The 15,005-nt window shown below is 39.9% G+C and overlaps 1 protein-coding gene across 1 annotated transcript in view; it reads left to right on the forward strand.

Moving 5' to 3' along the window:
* Positions 1-12,878, forward strand: part of SLC6A8 (solute carrier family 6 member 8) — a 55,697-nt gene extending 42,819 nt beyond the window's left edge. The window contains exons 11-13 of the mRNA XM_073639941.1: positions 3,636-3,736; positions 4,306-4,476; positions 5,836-12,878. Of these exons, the coding sequence (XP_073496042.1) occupies positions 3,636-3,736; positions 4,306-4,476; positions 5,836-5,973 (410 nt within the window). The 3' untranslated portion in view covers positions 5,974-12,878. The remainder of the gene's footprint in view (positions 1-3,635; positions 3,737-4,305; positions 4,477-5,835) is intronic.
* The last annotated feature ends 2,127 nt before the right edge of the window (positions 12,879-15,005 follow it).

Consider the following 15,005-nt stretch of genomic DNA (forward strand, 5'->3'; position numbering starts at 1 on the left):
ATGGTCATTGGGCAGAGACATAGGTGGAAGCTCCTGGTGCTTCTATGTTATTTTGTGGTCCCAGGGCTTTTGTGATACTACAACATATAGTCATTGGGCAGAGACTTAGCTGGAATATTTTGGTCCATCTATGCGGTTGTGGGCTGCCAGGGCTATTGTAATGCTATAATTAATCATGGTCATTGGGCAGAGACATAGGTGGAAGCTCCTGGGGTTTCTATGTGGTTGTAGGGTGCCAGGGCTATCATAATACTATAATTAATCATGGTCATACGGCAGAGACATAGGTGGAAGCTCCTGGGGTTTCTATGTGGTTGTAGGGTGCCAGGGTGCTTGTGATACTCCAATTAATCATGGTCATTGGGCAGAGACATAGGTGGAAGCTCCTGGGCTTACTATGTGGTTGTAGGGTGCCAGGGCGCTCGTGATACTCCAATTAATCATGGTCATTAAGCAGAGACTTAAGATAGACCAGAATATTCTATTTATGTGGTTGTAGGGTGCTAGGGCTCTCGAGATACTACAATTAATCATGGTCATTGGGCAGAGACATTGGTGGAAGCTCATGGGATTCCTATGTGGCTGTAAGGTGCTGGGGCTCGCGTGATACAACAATTAATCATGGTCATTGAGCAGAGACTTAAGAGATAGATCAAATATTCTATATGTGGTTGTTGGGTGCCAGGGCTTGTTTGATACTGTAATAACAGCCTATCATCACAGCCTTTTATTAGGCAGAGACATCGCTGGAATATCCTGACCCATCTAAGTGGTTGAGGAGCACCAGGGCTTGTGTGATACTACAACCTATCATGGTTATTGGGCAGAGACTTAGCTGTAATATTTTGGTCCATTTATTTAGTTGTGGAGTTCCAGGGCTCGTGTGATGCTAAAACCTATCGTGGTCATTAGACAGAGACTTAGCTGGAACCTTGTATATAATTATGGAGCACCATATGGGCTTGAATGATGCTACAACTTATCTTGGCCATTGGGTAGGTTGAGCTATACGTTTATGAAGGACCAGGGCTTGAGTGATACTACAATCTGTCATCGTTATTGGGCAAAGACAAAACTTCAATCTCCTGGTACATCCATATAGTCATGTGGCACTAGGACTCGGGTCATACTACAACTTATATGCGTCTAACAATATCTATTTTCAGCAAGGGTATCAAAACTAGTTTACAGAAAAAAAAAACCTTAAAATCACCTATAAAGTGCCACAAGACAAATAATACAAACAACACAGATACAAAATCTGACTTATAGATAGGACACCTTACTTCAGAACTCCAGAAGGCAATATGCACGCCATCCTTCATTTTGACCTCCTGATGAACCTAGGGGAAACGCGTAGAGGCATAATCATCTGGACAGATAAGTTCATCTTAAACACATATATGGATTCTATGAAGGAAATTATGATTGTTATTGATATTGGTGAATCACTCTTATCATGAGTGCACCGATACAAAAAGTGATTCATTTCGATGCCTGAGGGCCAATCTTGTGGTGGCTTATAAATGATAAGAGATTTGGTCTTATCGTATCAGAGATAGCCAACCATGAGCGGGGGCGCAACTGTCGACTCTTTAGGGCCCCAACCTCCGCTGCACAGGTATGGGTCAATTCTAGGAGAAATATATTCCCCCCTGTGCCTTTACAGTATTATACAGTGTAGGGAATTAACTAGACCATTCCCTATAGGACATCATCCTCTATCTATCTACAGTAACATTGAAGTAAGGTGTCCTAGCTATAGGTCAGATTTTATATTTATATATTTGTTTGTTTTGCTTGTGTTGTGGAAATTCATAGGTGATTTTAACTATACGAATAGAGTGTTTTTAAAGGGTTTTTTTTCTGTAAATTACAACTTATATGCCCACTTTATAGTTAAACCACCTTAAAGAGACCACAAAGGTGGTAAAAATGGGTACCACGGTATAAATCTAAAATAGTTTCTTCTTCTGGTGATTTTATGCCACTTCTACCATGGAATGAATATGGTTGAGATAATATTTCCATTTAATCACAGTATAGTGTGCCTGACATGGATGTGTATGAGTGAGTCAGGAGAGATAGCTGAACGAATGACAGCTATCTTAGGTGTAATGGCCTCTTAACCCTTACTGGCATAGCTATAGTGGCTCCAAAGGTTGCGGCTCCTGGTCCATAAGGTGGTCCATAGGCAACCTGTCACATTAGAGACACCAGTATTATAAAATAGCATATAAGGTCCAGATTAGAGATTTTGCATTGGAACGCAGACATTTGTAGTTTCAAGGGCTGAAAGGACATGCTAAATACTTTAAGCCCCCATCTCTCTGATGTGTGATCTATATTTCAGATAGATTAAAAGTCCAATTCTATTTACAGTGAGTCCTACTCCAGTCACTTCAGAGGCAGATGCAGGAGCTGGAGCGTGAACGGCTGTTGGCCGTCATCCAGAGCATGCGCCTCTACACCTAAACTCTGTCTTAATATAGCTCTGTCCTTGGGATCTGCTGAGCTACAGAGATGCCGCAGAGCATCTCCTAGAGAGCTTTCAAATTGCCAGATTGGTCACATTTGCAACAGCATATCTACTCTACACAGGATGGATTGATCTATTTGCCGACTGGCACGTACATCTCATTTGTAGTCCTTATAGAAGAAGGAATATAAGGGAGTCTCTGGAAATATAGAAAAAAATGCTAAGCGACATGCTGAAGGCTCCCAGTATACTATTTATTGAAATTTGGTAGCAGAGAGTTCATCTTGTCACAATTCTGGAGGTGGGGGATTGTCCATTTGGTATATGTAGTTGATGGGGGCGGTATACCAGGTCAAATGGCAAACTACATGTACTGAAATATAAGTTCTACCATCTTCATTGCCACCATAATCACCACCACCAAAACCACAGCAATCACAACCAACATCATAACACCCACCACCATGACAACAAACATCATATCACATCCATTACTATCACACCAACCATCAAACCACCACCATGATGACCAACATCACAACCACCACCACCACACCCACCATCAAAACCTGCAGCATTACACCCAACATCACAAGCACTACCATAAACACCATCACACCCACCATCAAAACCACCATCCTGATGACAAATATCACAACCACCTCCATAACACCCACCATCAGCACCACCATCACAATCACCACCATTATACCCACCATTAAAACCACCATCTTGATGACCAATATCACAACTACCACCATAACACTCACCATCACAACCACCACTATCATACCCACCATCCTGACAACCAATACCATAGCCACCTCCATCACACACGCTATCACATCCATCACTATCCCAACCACTACCATCACAACCACCATACCCACCATTGTAACCAACACAACCGCCACTATCAAAATCATTGTCCACACCAACAACATCACAACAAACACCACGATTACCACCATCACAAGCATCACCATCACACCCACCATCCTTGCCACTATCATCACAGTTACTATCACAACTGACCCCTCATCAGGACCCCCATCATCTCATATCCCCAAATGCTGATAAAAATAGTTACACATAGGAATAATAGTAAAACAATGATCTGCCAATGTTGACATTTTAATTCATTTCATATCTTCAGGTGCTGATAGATTCATGGATGACATTGCCCGTATGATTGGATATCGTCCTGTCCCTTGGATGAAATGGTGCTGGTCTGTGATCACACCCTTCGTCTGCATGGTAAGATCACATCCTTAAAAATGTGGTTTGGACCTTTGCATGTAATGGAAGAAGCAATTCAATTGCATTGGCACACCCTCCGTGCACTTCCAGCCTGATTTGCATATGGCTTCTACTCTACATTTCTCATGACAGGCACATTGGATCTGTACAAAAACAAGGACAAGCACCTACACATCTATATATAAAAACCTGCTGATGGGTTCCCTTTGGTCTCCAACCTTTTGCTCTCCAGCTATTGTGACATTTCAGCTCCAAAAATTACCTGCCTGCCTCAGTGTGGGAGTTATAGTTTCAAAACAGCTGGAAAGCTACAATTTGGAGAAAACTGATCTATGATGCCGCCAAAGGCAGCTGCCTCATACCACTTGCTCAGATGCTGAACAAAGAAACTTATCATAACCTCCAGCTGCCTCTTCTTCCATGAACTAGATATGGGGTTGGCTCCTAGAACAATAAAAAATCTATTAAAGTTGTGAACTGATTCCTAAATCTATAAATCAGTCTAGATTTTCTTGAAGAAGTTATGTTCAGAACTTGTAGTGACTGATGTACTTCCTACTACACAGGCCATATTTATCTTCAACTTGGTGAACTACAAGCCTCTGACGTACAATAAAACCTACACATACCCATGGTGGGGTGAAGCAATCGGCTGGTGCTTTGCTATGTCATCAATGCTGTGTGTCCCGGTGACCTTCCTTTACAAAATCTCACGTGCCAAGGGGACACTGAAAGAAGTAAGTGCCCTCACTTCTACGTAAAGATGGTTCCTTCCAGGGTTGGACCGATCCACCAAGAGAAAATTGGATGTTCCGTTGGGTCCAGCATTGGACATGATAATTAGTTTCACTTAAAGGGCTTGCCTTGTTTAAAAAACCTATTTCCACATAATCCTAGTAGAAAATTAGAAGGGAGGTCCACGGTTTAGGTCATTTATACCTTGGCTAAAGTAGAAAGTAATTGCAAAAAGCATCTCGCTCTAAAAAGCTTAACCTGTCCTACAACCCATTAATTTGAATAAGCATTGTGTAATTCTTAATTTGCCCTGTGGTGGTGGTGCAGTGAAATGTAACACTTACCGCCAGGTTTCTTCTACAGACCACAGATGATTGGTGTGCAAGAAACACTCTATGATTAACTTATTGTCAAAGGAGCCTTTTAATAAGTAGGGTTGGTCCTAAGTGGACAAACCCTTTAAACTCTAAAGTAGATGCAGTTGGAGTTGATTACAATTTTAACCCCTTACAATCTTTTCAAGTCCAAGACAGGACTGTACCTACTTATTATTGGTATTAAAGGGGTTGTCTGGTGAAATCACATTATCATGGGTAGATGATAACGTACTGCTGGGACCTGCACCGATTGGCAAATCGGGGAGTTTTTATTCCCGACAGTGAATGGAGCAGCAGGTCAGATTTCTAACCATCGCTCCATTTACTTTGCGAGAAAAAGTCGAGGCTATTATAGAGAATGAATGGAGCAGAGATCAAGCATACACATATCTGCTCCATTCTAACGGGGATAAAAGTACCCTAATCTGCCGATTGGTGTGGGTCTCAATGGTCGGACTCCCACCAATCAATAAGTTTTCACCCATTCAGTGGATAGATGATAACTTATTTTCACTGGACAACCTTCTTAAAGGGAAAACTTTACTTTTTATAATTCAGGTTAAGATTTATTTTCAATCTCTTCACAACAAAGTCCTTTTTTGGTTAATATCAATTTATGGATGGATTTCGAAATTCACCAGAATCTAAATATAATTAGTATTTCACATAATTCACTGTTAATGTTTTCACTTTCTTTGGTGGTTTTTACGTTCAGATATCATTGACTCATAATATCTTGGTTTCCGTAATTGGTGGAACTATGAGCAAATCCTAGGGTAGCAAAGCTGGAAATTTCAGTCCTCTCCCCAAAAATACTCTTTTGTTAAACCATTGATATCTCTTTGAATGAAATTTAACATAGAAAATGGCCTTGTCCTGAAAATTGTCTTCTTCTTTTCAGCTATTAAAGTAGTGATAATCCTTAAATAGAAGAATGTTCATCCCCTCAATGCATCTAATGACCTTGTTGATATTTATTGACAGCGTTGGCATCATCTGACTGAACCCATCTGGGGAGCTCATCATTTAGAATACATGGCACCTGATCCAGATGTCAAGAGCTTGACCAGCTTGAGCCCTGTGTCGGATAACAAGGTCATCATCTTCGAGAGTGTTATGTGAAGTGAGCGTCTACAACCTGCGATCCTTTGAGGGTTTTACTCCGGTCATAATCTCCGTCTTCAATCAATGACAAAAATGGACACTAAATTCCAACTCCCAATGCAAACATCTCCTCCACCTAACGCTAAATCATCAAGACGTGAAATGATTGTCCCACACCATTGGTGGTAATGGGGAAGTAAATGTGAAGAATTTTAAACAGGGTTGGGTCTTCTACCTCTAAAATATGGTCCGTTTCGAGAAAACAAAAAAATCTGGAAATTTACATAATGAGCTTCTGTTACTGCAATCGTACTAATTTCTGTCATGGATTACCAGAAAAAATTTTGGCTACAAATCGGTTTTCTCATAATTCTAAGTAGGAGGCATCAAGTGGCCAAAAAAGTGGACAGGTTGTTGAGATCTTCCTAACCAACATTGTTAATGGTTGTCCTCCTTTAGTGAACAACTGGTAGGACATCATCCACGGGACTAACCATTTATGACCAGGAGACTACTAGTCTGCTAGATCTCCAATCTGCTAGATCTTGTAATGGTAGATACTAGTACCCCAAGTGTGTGTGTTAACGGAGAATCTCACCAACCTGGACTCATACATTCTGTACCGATTTGTTTATTTGCAGAATCTAAAAGGAATATTTATGCCAAAAAGCAGAATACATAGAACAGATACCATTGAGTAATTCCAGATTTACATTTTTTAGGGGGGGATTTGCCAAATGTCTTCCTTTACTACCAGGAAAACTCATACCGAAATATCCATGAAAACAAATAGCAGGACAGGCACCCATTGTGCACTATGGCAAACTGATAGGTTTAACCCCTTAGGACATCAGCATTATATCAAATGCATGTACCCTCTGAAGGAAAGTGGGATGAGGTGGCCAGGTCAGTTCACTGACATCACCACAGACAACAGCAAATGCTGACTTTGCACTTTTTTTTTTCTTTAAATTATTTTTAAATCAGTATATTTGTGCATGCATTATATGTGTACAGGTGACCCCCGAGGACGCCATTGGTATTAAAAAACAAACAAAAAAAAAACACTAAATCGCTGCTCGTATTAGTATCCGTCCCCTGCTGAAAAGGGAGGTCTCTGCTGCTATAGGCACTGCTGTGACCGGCGTCCATTTTGTGCCTCTAGAAATAGTGAAACCTATGCATCAACCAATGCAATGCTTTGGAATACATATATATATGTGTTTATATAATACAGTATACATATATGTGTTACATAGACACACACACACGTATATTAAATATATGTGTGTGTGTATATATTTGTTACGAGTTAGGGAGTGAGCCAAAGCTGCATCAAAGACCAGATAGGTCTGAACGGGAACATAGACTGAACACTTGATACATCCCATTAATACAAGCCCACATCTCTTCTCTTCTACATACCCCATTGTGAAAATATACGTCGTACCTGACATACGGAAAAAAAAAATAGGATGCATGCCAGCACCATACTTGCCAACAGTTCCCAAAAAATGGTGGGCTTATGTTAATTTGCATTAAAATTGGTGGCATTTGGGGTAAAATTAGGCAGGACTTAAATTATCCCCTTAAACTCATAACGGTTGGTAAATATGCAGCAGGTTACCGTTACCGTACGGTACAATGCATCAAGGGAGATCTCCAAAATCTACAATATTCACAAAAATACTTGAATTACACAACTGAATCTGATCAAACGCAAAACTACTCCTTAATATCAATGCGTAAGGTAACAGACTGGAATTATATCTTCCCCGCCCAGCATCCTTAGCAGCAGAATTAGTACGCTCAATAGCTTTTTTTTTTTATTTTTTTAAAAAGAAAATGCATATTTCTAATTTTATTATAAATATTTTTGTGCGGCAAAAATGTAATTTTTATTTTTTTGATGATAAAACATGTATAGAGATAATGTTTTTATGAAGGAAATATGAAAAAAAAAAATGCTATATTTTGTGACTTTGTGAAATGGGAGGAAGAATTAGGGTAACTTTTTGTGGGCTGTTTGCAGTAATTGTGATTCTGATACACTTCTCAGTCATGAGCATGTAAAAGGAGATAAGGTATTTAGTGTAAATGAAGCAGTCCCTGTCACAAATAGGCCTCATTTTTATATACGATGCAATAGGCCGTAATAGTTGTCCATGGCGACCAATCAGAGCTCAGTTCACATTTCCAAAGCTGCTTTGGAGAAATTAAAGCTGAACTGTGATTGGTTGCTATGAACAACAAGGCCCGTTTATCTGTTAGACTGAGAAATGAGGCCTATATGTATTTATTAGGCATCCCCGGGCCTTCATATGTTCATGGACTACATTTTTTTTAATGGAGACTATGTTGCTGCAGTAGCCAATACAAATTACAGCATTGGTTGCTATGAGCGACTGCTTCTCTTTATATCTGCTCTGGTTGTTATAGATAACGGTGATCAGCGCAACCAATCAGAAACCACCTCTTATTTTGCCAATGAAAGCAAGCATCTGATTGGTTGCCATGCGGAACACTGATATTTTACCTCGGGAAGTGTCTTGAAGAAAGTTGACGAGAGTCTAATAAAGTTTGAACAAAGAAGGAAATATGAATATTACAGAAGGTCTTATAAAAAAAAAAAGAATTGAAAATGTGAATCAATATAATTTTATTCCACTCATACATGTGCCACTACCTCTCAATAGTAGCAGCCATTGTTACTGAATGAATAGATGAAGTCCTTAGGACCTGTAGGCTGAATGCTCATCCATCAACACGTGCATGCTCAATTTGGCCAAGCGTGCATGTGTTTTCAATGGGGAACATGTCTGGATTGAGTGAAGTTCAACATGCCTAATCCTTCTCTCCCTTGACATCATCAGTCGAGGCAAAGTGTGGAGGCCCTCAATGACATTATATGGTGGGCCAGTTCTAATGTGTATGGAGTCTTTACTGTAAGTCCTGCTTGCCCCGCCCACACACCGTGATTGACAGGACTCACAGGTTTTGTCTATGAGTTTTATCACTTTATATTTGAGAAATACTGTACTAAATGAAAGAAATCTATATATTCCCTGGTTCAGCATCTCTTCTTCTGTACTATGCTGCCCCCAGATAGAGACCCAACAGATACTCTTTAAATGAATTGGACAAAAAATGGTCTGTATTTGGCCAGCCTCTACTTGTTAAAAAAAAAAAATCTGTATAGTTGACCAAAATACCCCCTGCCCGCCGAACAAAATGACTGCTATTTTAGCATAGACCGGCAGTGGACCACCATAGAGAGAGACAAGACTAGTCCGGTGCTGCCCAGGACTTGCTTCTCCCTGTTCCTCTCCAAGTGATTGACAGCTCTCTCCCATGTGTGTACATAGCCTGAGACCTGTGAATCAACTGGAGCGGGGCGAGGAAAAGCACCGGACTAGTCTGGTCTCTCCCTATAGTCCCCTATATAATCCTATTACTTCTGGGGATTTAAGGTCCAGGTGTAAGAAATGCTACTGAAAATGTTTTGCTGAATTCACTTTGGCTAAGATTGATTAAGATCAGAAGCAGTTTCACCTCTCAAGTAACCTATAGGTGACGCGCTTGGCACCATTGATGTGAATAACCGGCCATTTTTTGTAAACACTTGTCTAATAAAATATTTCCAGCTCTTATTATTTGGGCTGATTGTGCCAAGACATTTCAGGACATCCTAAGAACGTATTGTAGAGGCACTTCTGGTGGAAAAATGAGTATTTAGAAGGAATGTGCAGACTAAGTGAGTCTTGGAAAGAGTCCTTGTCCATATTCCTTGGGTAATGATTACTATGGCTAATGTTGACTTAGTGTTTGGTTAATCTTTTTATTGATCTGTTCTGTGAATATTTTGCTTGTCAGGTTAATTGTTTTATTGCCTGAAGTCCATTGTATTGTAGTTTATGAGTAACGGTCGACAAATCCAATTTGTATTATTTTGTAAATTGTGTAATATTTCAGCTTTAACATTTTACGGCAACTACCTCTCAATGGGGAGAGGGAGGGTTGGCTGTGAAATTTGTGTTCATCCAACTTCTAAGGTACTTTATAAACAAGGCTTCTATGAAAGCCATTAAATGGGTTGTATAATATTAGAGAAACATGGCTGCTTCCTTCCTGAAACGAGGTCAATCTTCAAGGGAATATGTTTAGGCTAAAATATATGAGCACCTTGAAAGGAAGAAGATATTTTTTTCTTCTTGTTTAACCCCTTTAAGGAATTTTCCACTCTCTTCCAAAAATTTCATTTTTTTTTAAATTAAGAAAACCCCTATTAAAACAGAAGTCAGCATGATAATCAGTGGGTATAGCTGTCCCCACACCTGAAGATCAGCAGCTATCATGTTTGGATGGAAATTCCTCGTACCCATTTTCTCCAGAACAAATGATTCTACATCCAAGGAGCTATCTTTTTTTTTTACGGTGCCACAATATTCTTAATTCTTTATGCACCTTGTCTAATTTTATTGTAAATCTTCCTTGTGTTGAATTTGCTTATTTGAAATACATTTTTTCTGTATTTTTTTTTAATTTTCTTGAGTTCGCCCTCTACCTATCTTAAGCCCAAGCATCGGACACTTTATACATCCTTGTACATTGTTTTAAGTCACCAGCATCACATAGAACAAGCCAAAAAAAAGACTGAATTTCAGAAATAAAGCCATTGTACATTCTTGGAGTCTTCGAAACACTCATACAGTATCAATGGGAAGATTTTTCATTGTGTCCACATCAGTATTGTGAATTTTGGGGTTTTGAGGACTTTTAGAAATGACTACTAGGCAATCCTCCTTGTATACGGTGTAATGCAGAAACATGATGGGTTGAAAACACCTTGGTGGCTCTGGGTAGCAGATTAACACATCCAGATCCCTATATATATATATATATATATATATATATATATATATATATATATATTGGTATCATTTTCCTCAGCTGTACCATAGTTATAGGATGTCTGTGTCTGATTGTTAGCTACGGCACCATGCTATCCATTACATTTGTTGCAGATTATATTGGGGCAAAATGGACTGTTGACAACTTCAGAAGGGTCTAAAAAGTTACCAAACTTCTTTGACAATTGTGATTGAAAAATTTAGATTTTACTTATTCAAGAATTGGGGTATATTCAGAAAAGATCTGGATCTAGCTGTAGTTTGAAGCCTCCACAGTGCAAGTTTGGAGCATATAACAAGGAAGATATGGCAATTGATCTTCTACTGCCTTTTTTACCTTATGGGTTACTTTAGTTCTGCAGCCACATTAAGTAGAACTTTGTACAATGGTGTAGTCCATTTTTAACAGGCATGTAATGGATCATCCATGGGGATTGTCTTCTTCCGAGTCATATTCATGCAATTAAATGACAAATTATTGGGATTGAAAATTAAAGAGGTAGTAAGGGAAAGAGGTCTAGCTTTTCCCAAAAATATCTGTCCATGGGCTGTATCTGGTATTACAACCCTTACAAATTCCAATCACACATTATTGACAGACATGAAGTCCTTTCCCAAATCCAGACAAGGCTATTCTAGGTTGTTCATTGATTGGTTGTTATACATTAACACATATTTATGTTTTTAATATTTGACATCCCCGCCTGGGGCAACTAGACTGCAAGCTACTTCATTCAAGGCTTTATTGATTAAAGTTCACAAAAGTTTTTTCAAAAGTTTCATTGCATTTCTACTTGTATTTTGGTCACTGTCAAATTCAAGATTGACGGCCAACCTCAACCACAATAGTACTGATACTGAGCCACATGAAGTAGTATAGAAAAAAGCCAGTCAAGGGCCACTGTAATATGCTATTAGGCTAGTGCCAACTGGTATGCTATTAGCATTGGTAGAAGACAATGTCTTATGAAGTGGCCTCCAGTTGAGGACCTCTTCTCTTCTGTAACCATTGCTCAATGTTCTGTAATAGCCTATGCTCACTAAAAAGTACTTCAATAATGGAATATCTCCCCCCAATGTTAACTTGGCACACATATTTGTGAATGTTATCTGTAACCCCTTTATCTTAACTCGTTTTTGTGTGGTGGTCCTCGAACTGTAGAACCCAAGCCTACAGAGATAAGTTGTAGCCCAAGACATTCTTGATCGATTACTTGTACTTGTGATTTTTCAATGTGGTCAGTCTCCATCTAGAGTTTAATCTTCTATGATAAAGCCCCCCATTAGATAACTGTTGGCAGAACAATGGTTCGGCTGGCAGCTATCTCGACCATCACTACCATACACAGGAGCACTCGTTCGACTGAGCGCTCCTGTGTTCTCTATGAAAGAGCCGCTGCTAGACATTTCTGGCAGCGGCTTAACTAAAGGATTGGCAGTCTAAAATCGGACATGCCGCATCCTTAACTCCTCGATAACCAATTGTTCTGGGCTCCCATACACATTAGACTGTCAGCCAAACCCAACCTTATCGGCAGGTTCGGCCAACGTTAGTCTAACATGGATGGGGGGGGCTTCATAGTTATCACCCAGCTTCTGCCGCAATACGATCTAGCACAGTAATCTTGTTTCTCTCAGCCGAGCCCTAGTTTTTAATTAGCTCTGCTAAGCCATACAGTCAACTGTAGCCCATGAATATACATATGTGGGTTGTAAGGTGCCTTAGTACTTAGTAGACATGACCCCAATTGTATAATCCGCTGCCCTTGTACTTGCTGTCATAGACGGACAGGTCAAGCTCTGCACCCCTTCACTGAGCCAGATACTGTAATGTTTCATTGGCGGTCCCAATGAACGTTATCTCAGTCTTCCTGTAGGAGCTTTGTAACATACCTCTGTAATATATCGTATCGCAAGGAGCTCCATGCTTTTGCACTGTGATTGTCTGCTAAGTATATTCACTGAAAATGGCAATAATAATATTAAAAGATGTGATTTTTTTGAAGAAACAAATGTGTTTTGTGTCTTTTTTGATGGCTGTCGAAATTATTTTGTCTTTAAACATGGCTGCTTCCTGCCAGAAACAGCGCCACATCTGACCATGTGTCAAGTCTGGTTATTGCAGCATGACTTCATTGGAGTGAATAGTGATTAAACAGCAATACCACACATGAACAGGATTTTGGAAAAGAGCAGCAGCGTCTTACTAATTTTGTACAACTCCTTTAAGATGGTTGGAACTGCAGAGGACAAACTGATGTGATATTATATTTGAATTTCACTTAGATGTGTCTATAGGGAGATATCGATATACATTCGGCACAGCATGGACTTTGAAGGCATTTTTCATCGAGGAAAGCGATTTTGCAACTTCATTTTTTAAAAAATTGGAATTCATAAATATGGCAAAAACACATGTGCCACCTAATCTACGGCCATTAAAATTAAGACCAATATTACCAGTGACACCACTTGTCACTGCAAGGATGAAATAATACTGTTACACCGTGTCCAAGAACAATACAACTACATAGTGAATGAATAATATTACCAAACTTCTACTGTACAAAACACACTGTAAAAAGACTAATATTTCTGATATAACCACTATACACCTGCACTACACAGTGACTTAAAAGCACAACCAAACTATTACTCAATAATAATAAAAAAAACTATGAAAGTATGAGCATGTGACTCCAATTTCAGAGGTGACTACAGTAAAATCCATTGACTTTGACGTTTTTTCTGATTGGAATTGTTCACATTTCCATTGTTTCCTATCTGGCCCAGACCACTATAACAACTTCTTCCAGCCATGACTTGTATCATCACTTTTAACTTCTCACATTTCTAGCACCTTCCCTAACTTTTTCCTAATATTTCATTATCCTGTTGCTCCCACCAATTATGTGTCTTTTCTTTCCCCATTTGCCCCATCACTGCACCTGTTTTGTTTCACATTGACCCCAATACTTCAAAAGTTTTTTTCATTACTATAATCACTTCCTAAAGCGCTACAAAGCCAGTGACCCTGAAAACTGTAGTGCCAAACAGATAGTGCCCCTAAAAATAAATGGTGCCAAACAGATGGTATTGGTGTCTTCTCTGCTCCCTCCAAACAATAACAGTGCCTCTTGTGTGCCCTCTAGACAGTAACAGACCAATGTATGCCCCATAGAAAGCAATGATGTCCTCTCTGTGCTAACTAGAAAGCCCCATGAATGCCCCATGTGTGCATTCTGGAACGTAATAATGCCCCCTTTTTGCCTCTAAACAGTATTAATGACCCTTATGGACTTGTTTTGAAATGTTTGACGTCCTGTGTGTCCTGATATGCTTTCTTAAAGTAGTAGTTCCTTAAGTATCTATATTAAGTAATAATCCCCGAGTGCGCTGTAAAACGTAATAACACCCCCTTTAAAAAGTAACAACGCCCCCTTAAAAAGTAGCAATGCCCCCAGAGTGCCCCCTTTAAAAAATAATAAAGCCACCCTTTTGTTCCCCTTAAAAATAAAATTTAAATTCACCTATTCCAAATTCCCGACAATCAGAGCAAGCGAGTCTTCTATTCCATAGCAGACTGGCGCAGGCGGCACAATGCAGTGAGGTCCTTGCTCCGCCAGTGCCAGGACAATGACCCCCTACAGGATACAGAGTGGTAGGGCAGGGAGCCGATGGCTATCATGTTGACACACCACTAGAACAATTGCACCAAAAAATGGCTGAAATATAATACTAAATGTGCCCCATGGTTTGATCCACCAATATGAACGGGGCACCTGCTATCCCACCTCTTCTGAGGACGGTGATTGACAAGCCGTTGTGTATGTTGTCCCAGCGTTAGATATAACCCAGTCTTTTTTTCGCCTCCTAACATATGCAGTTGTCTGCAGGAATAACTTGGGATGACCCCACTGCACCAGCTTAGGAATATCCATCTGGTCACAAGACTAGGACTTTCCAAAGAGCAAGGGACAGAAATAGTGCGGCGAGTCAGCTGTGGCGTGTGCCCCCTGCACGTCGTTGGACTCTCTTGGTAAAAGACACCAAACAGTAACCGGAGCTCAGGAGGGATCATAGGTGTTAAAATTGGTTTTGAATTTCCAAGAAAACTTTACTGCCAGGGAATTGTATATG

Source organism: Phyllobates terribilis, unplaced genomic scaffold, assembly GCF_046119375.1.
Source record: "Phyllobates terribilis strain yellow unplaced genomic scaffold, ASM4611937v1 Scaffold_7__3_contigs__length_470593459, whole genome shotgun sequence".
NCBI lineage: Eukaryota > Metazoa > Chordata > Amphibia > Anura > Dendrobatidae > Phyllobates > Phyllobates terribilis.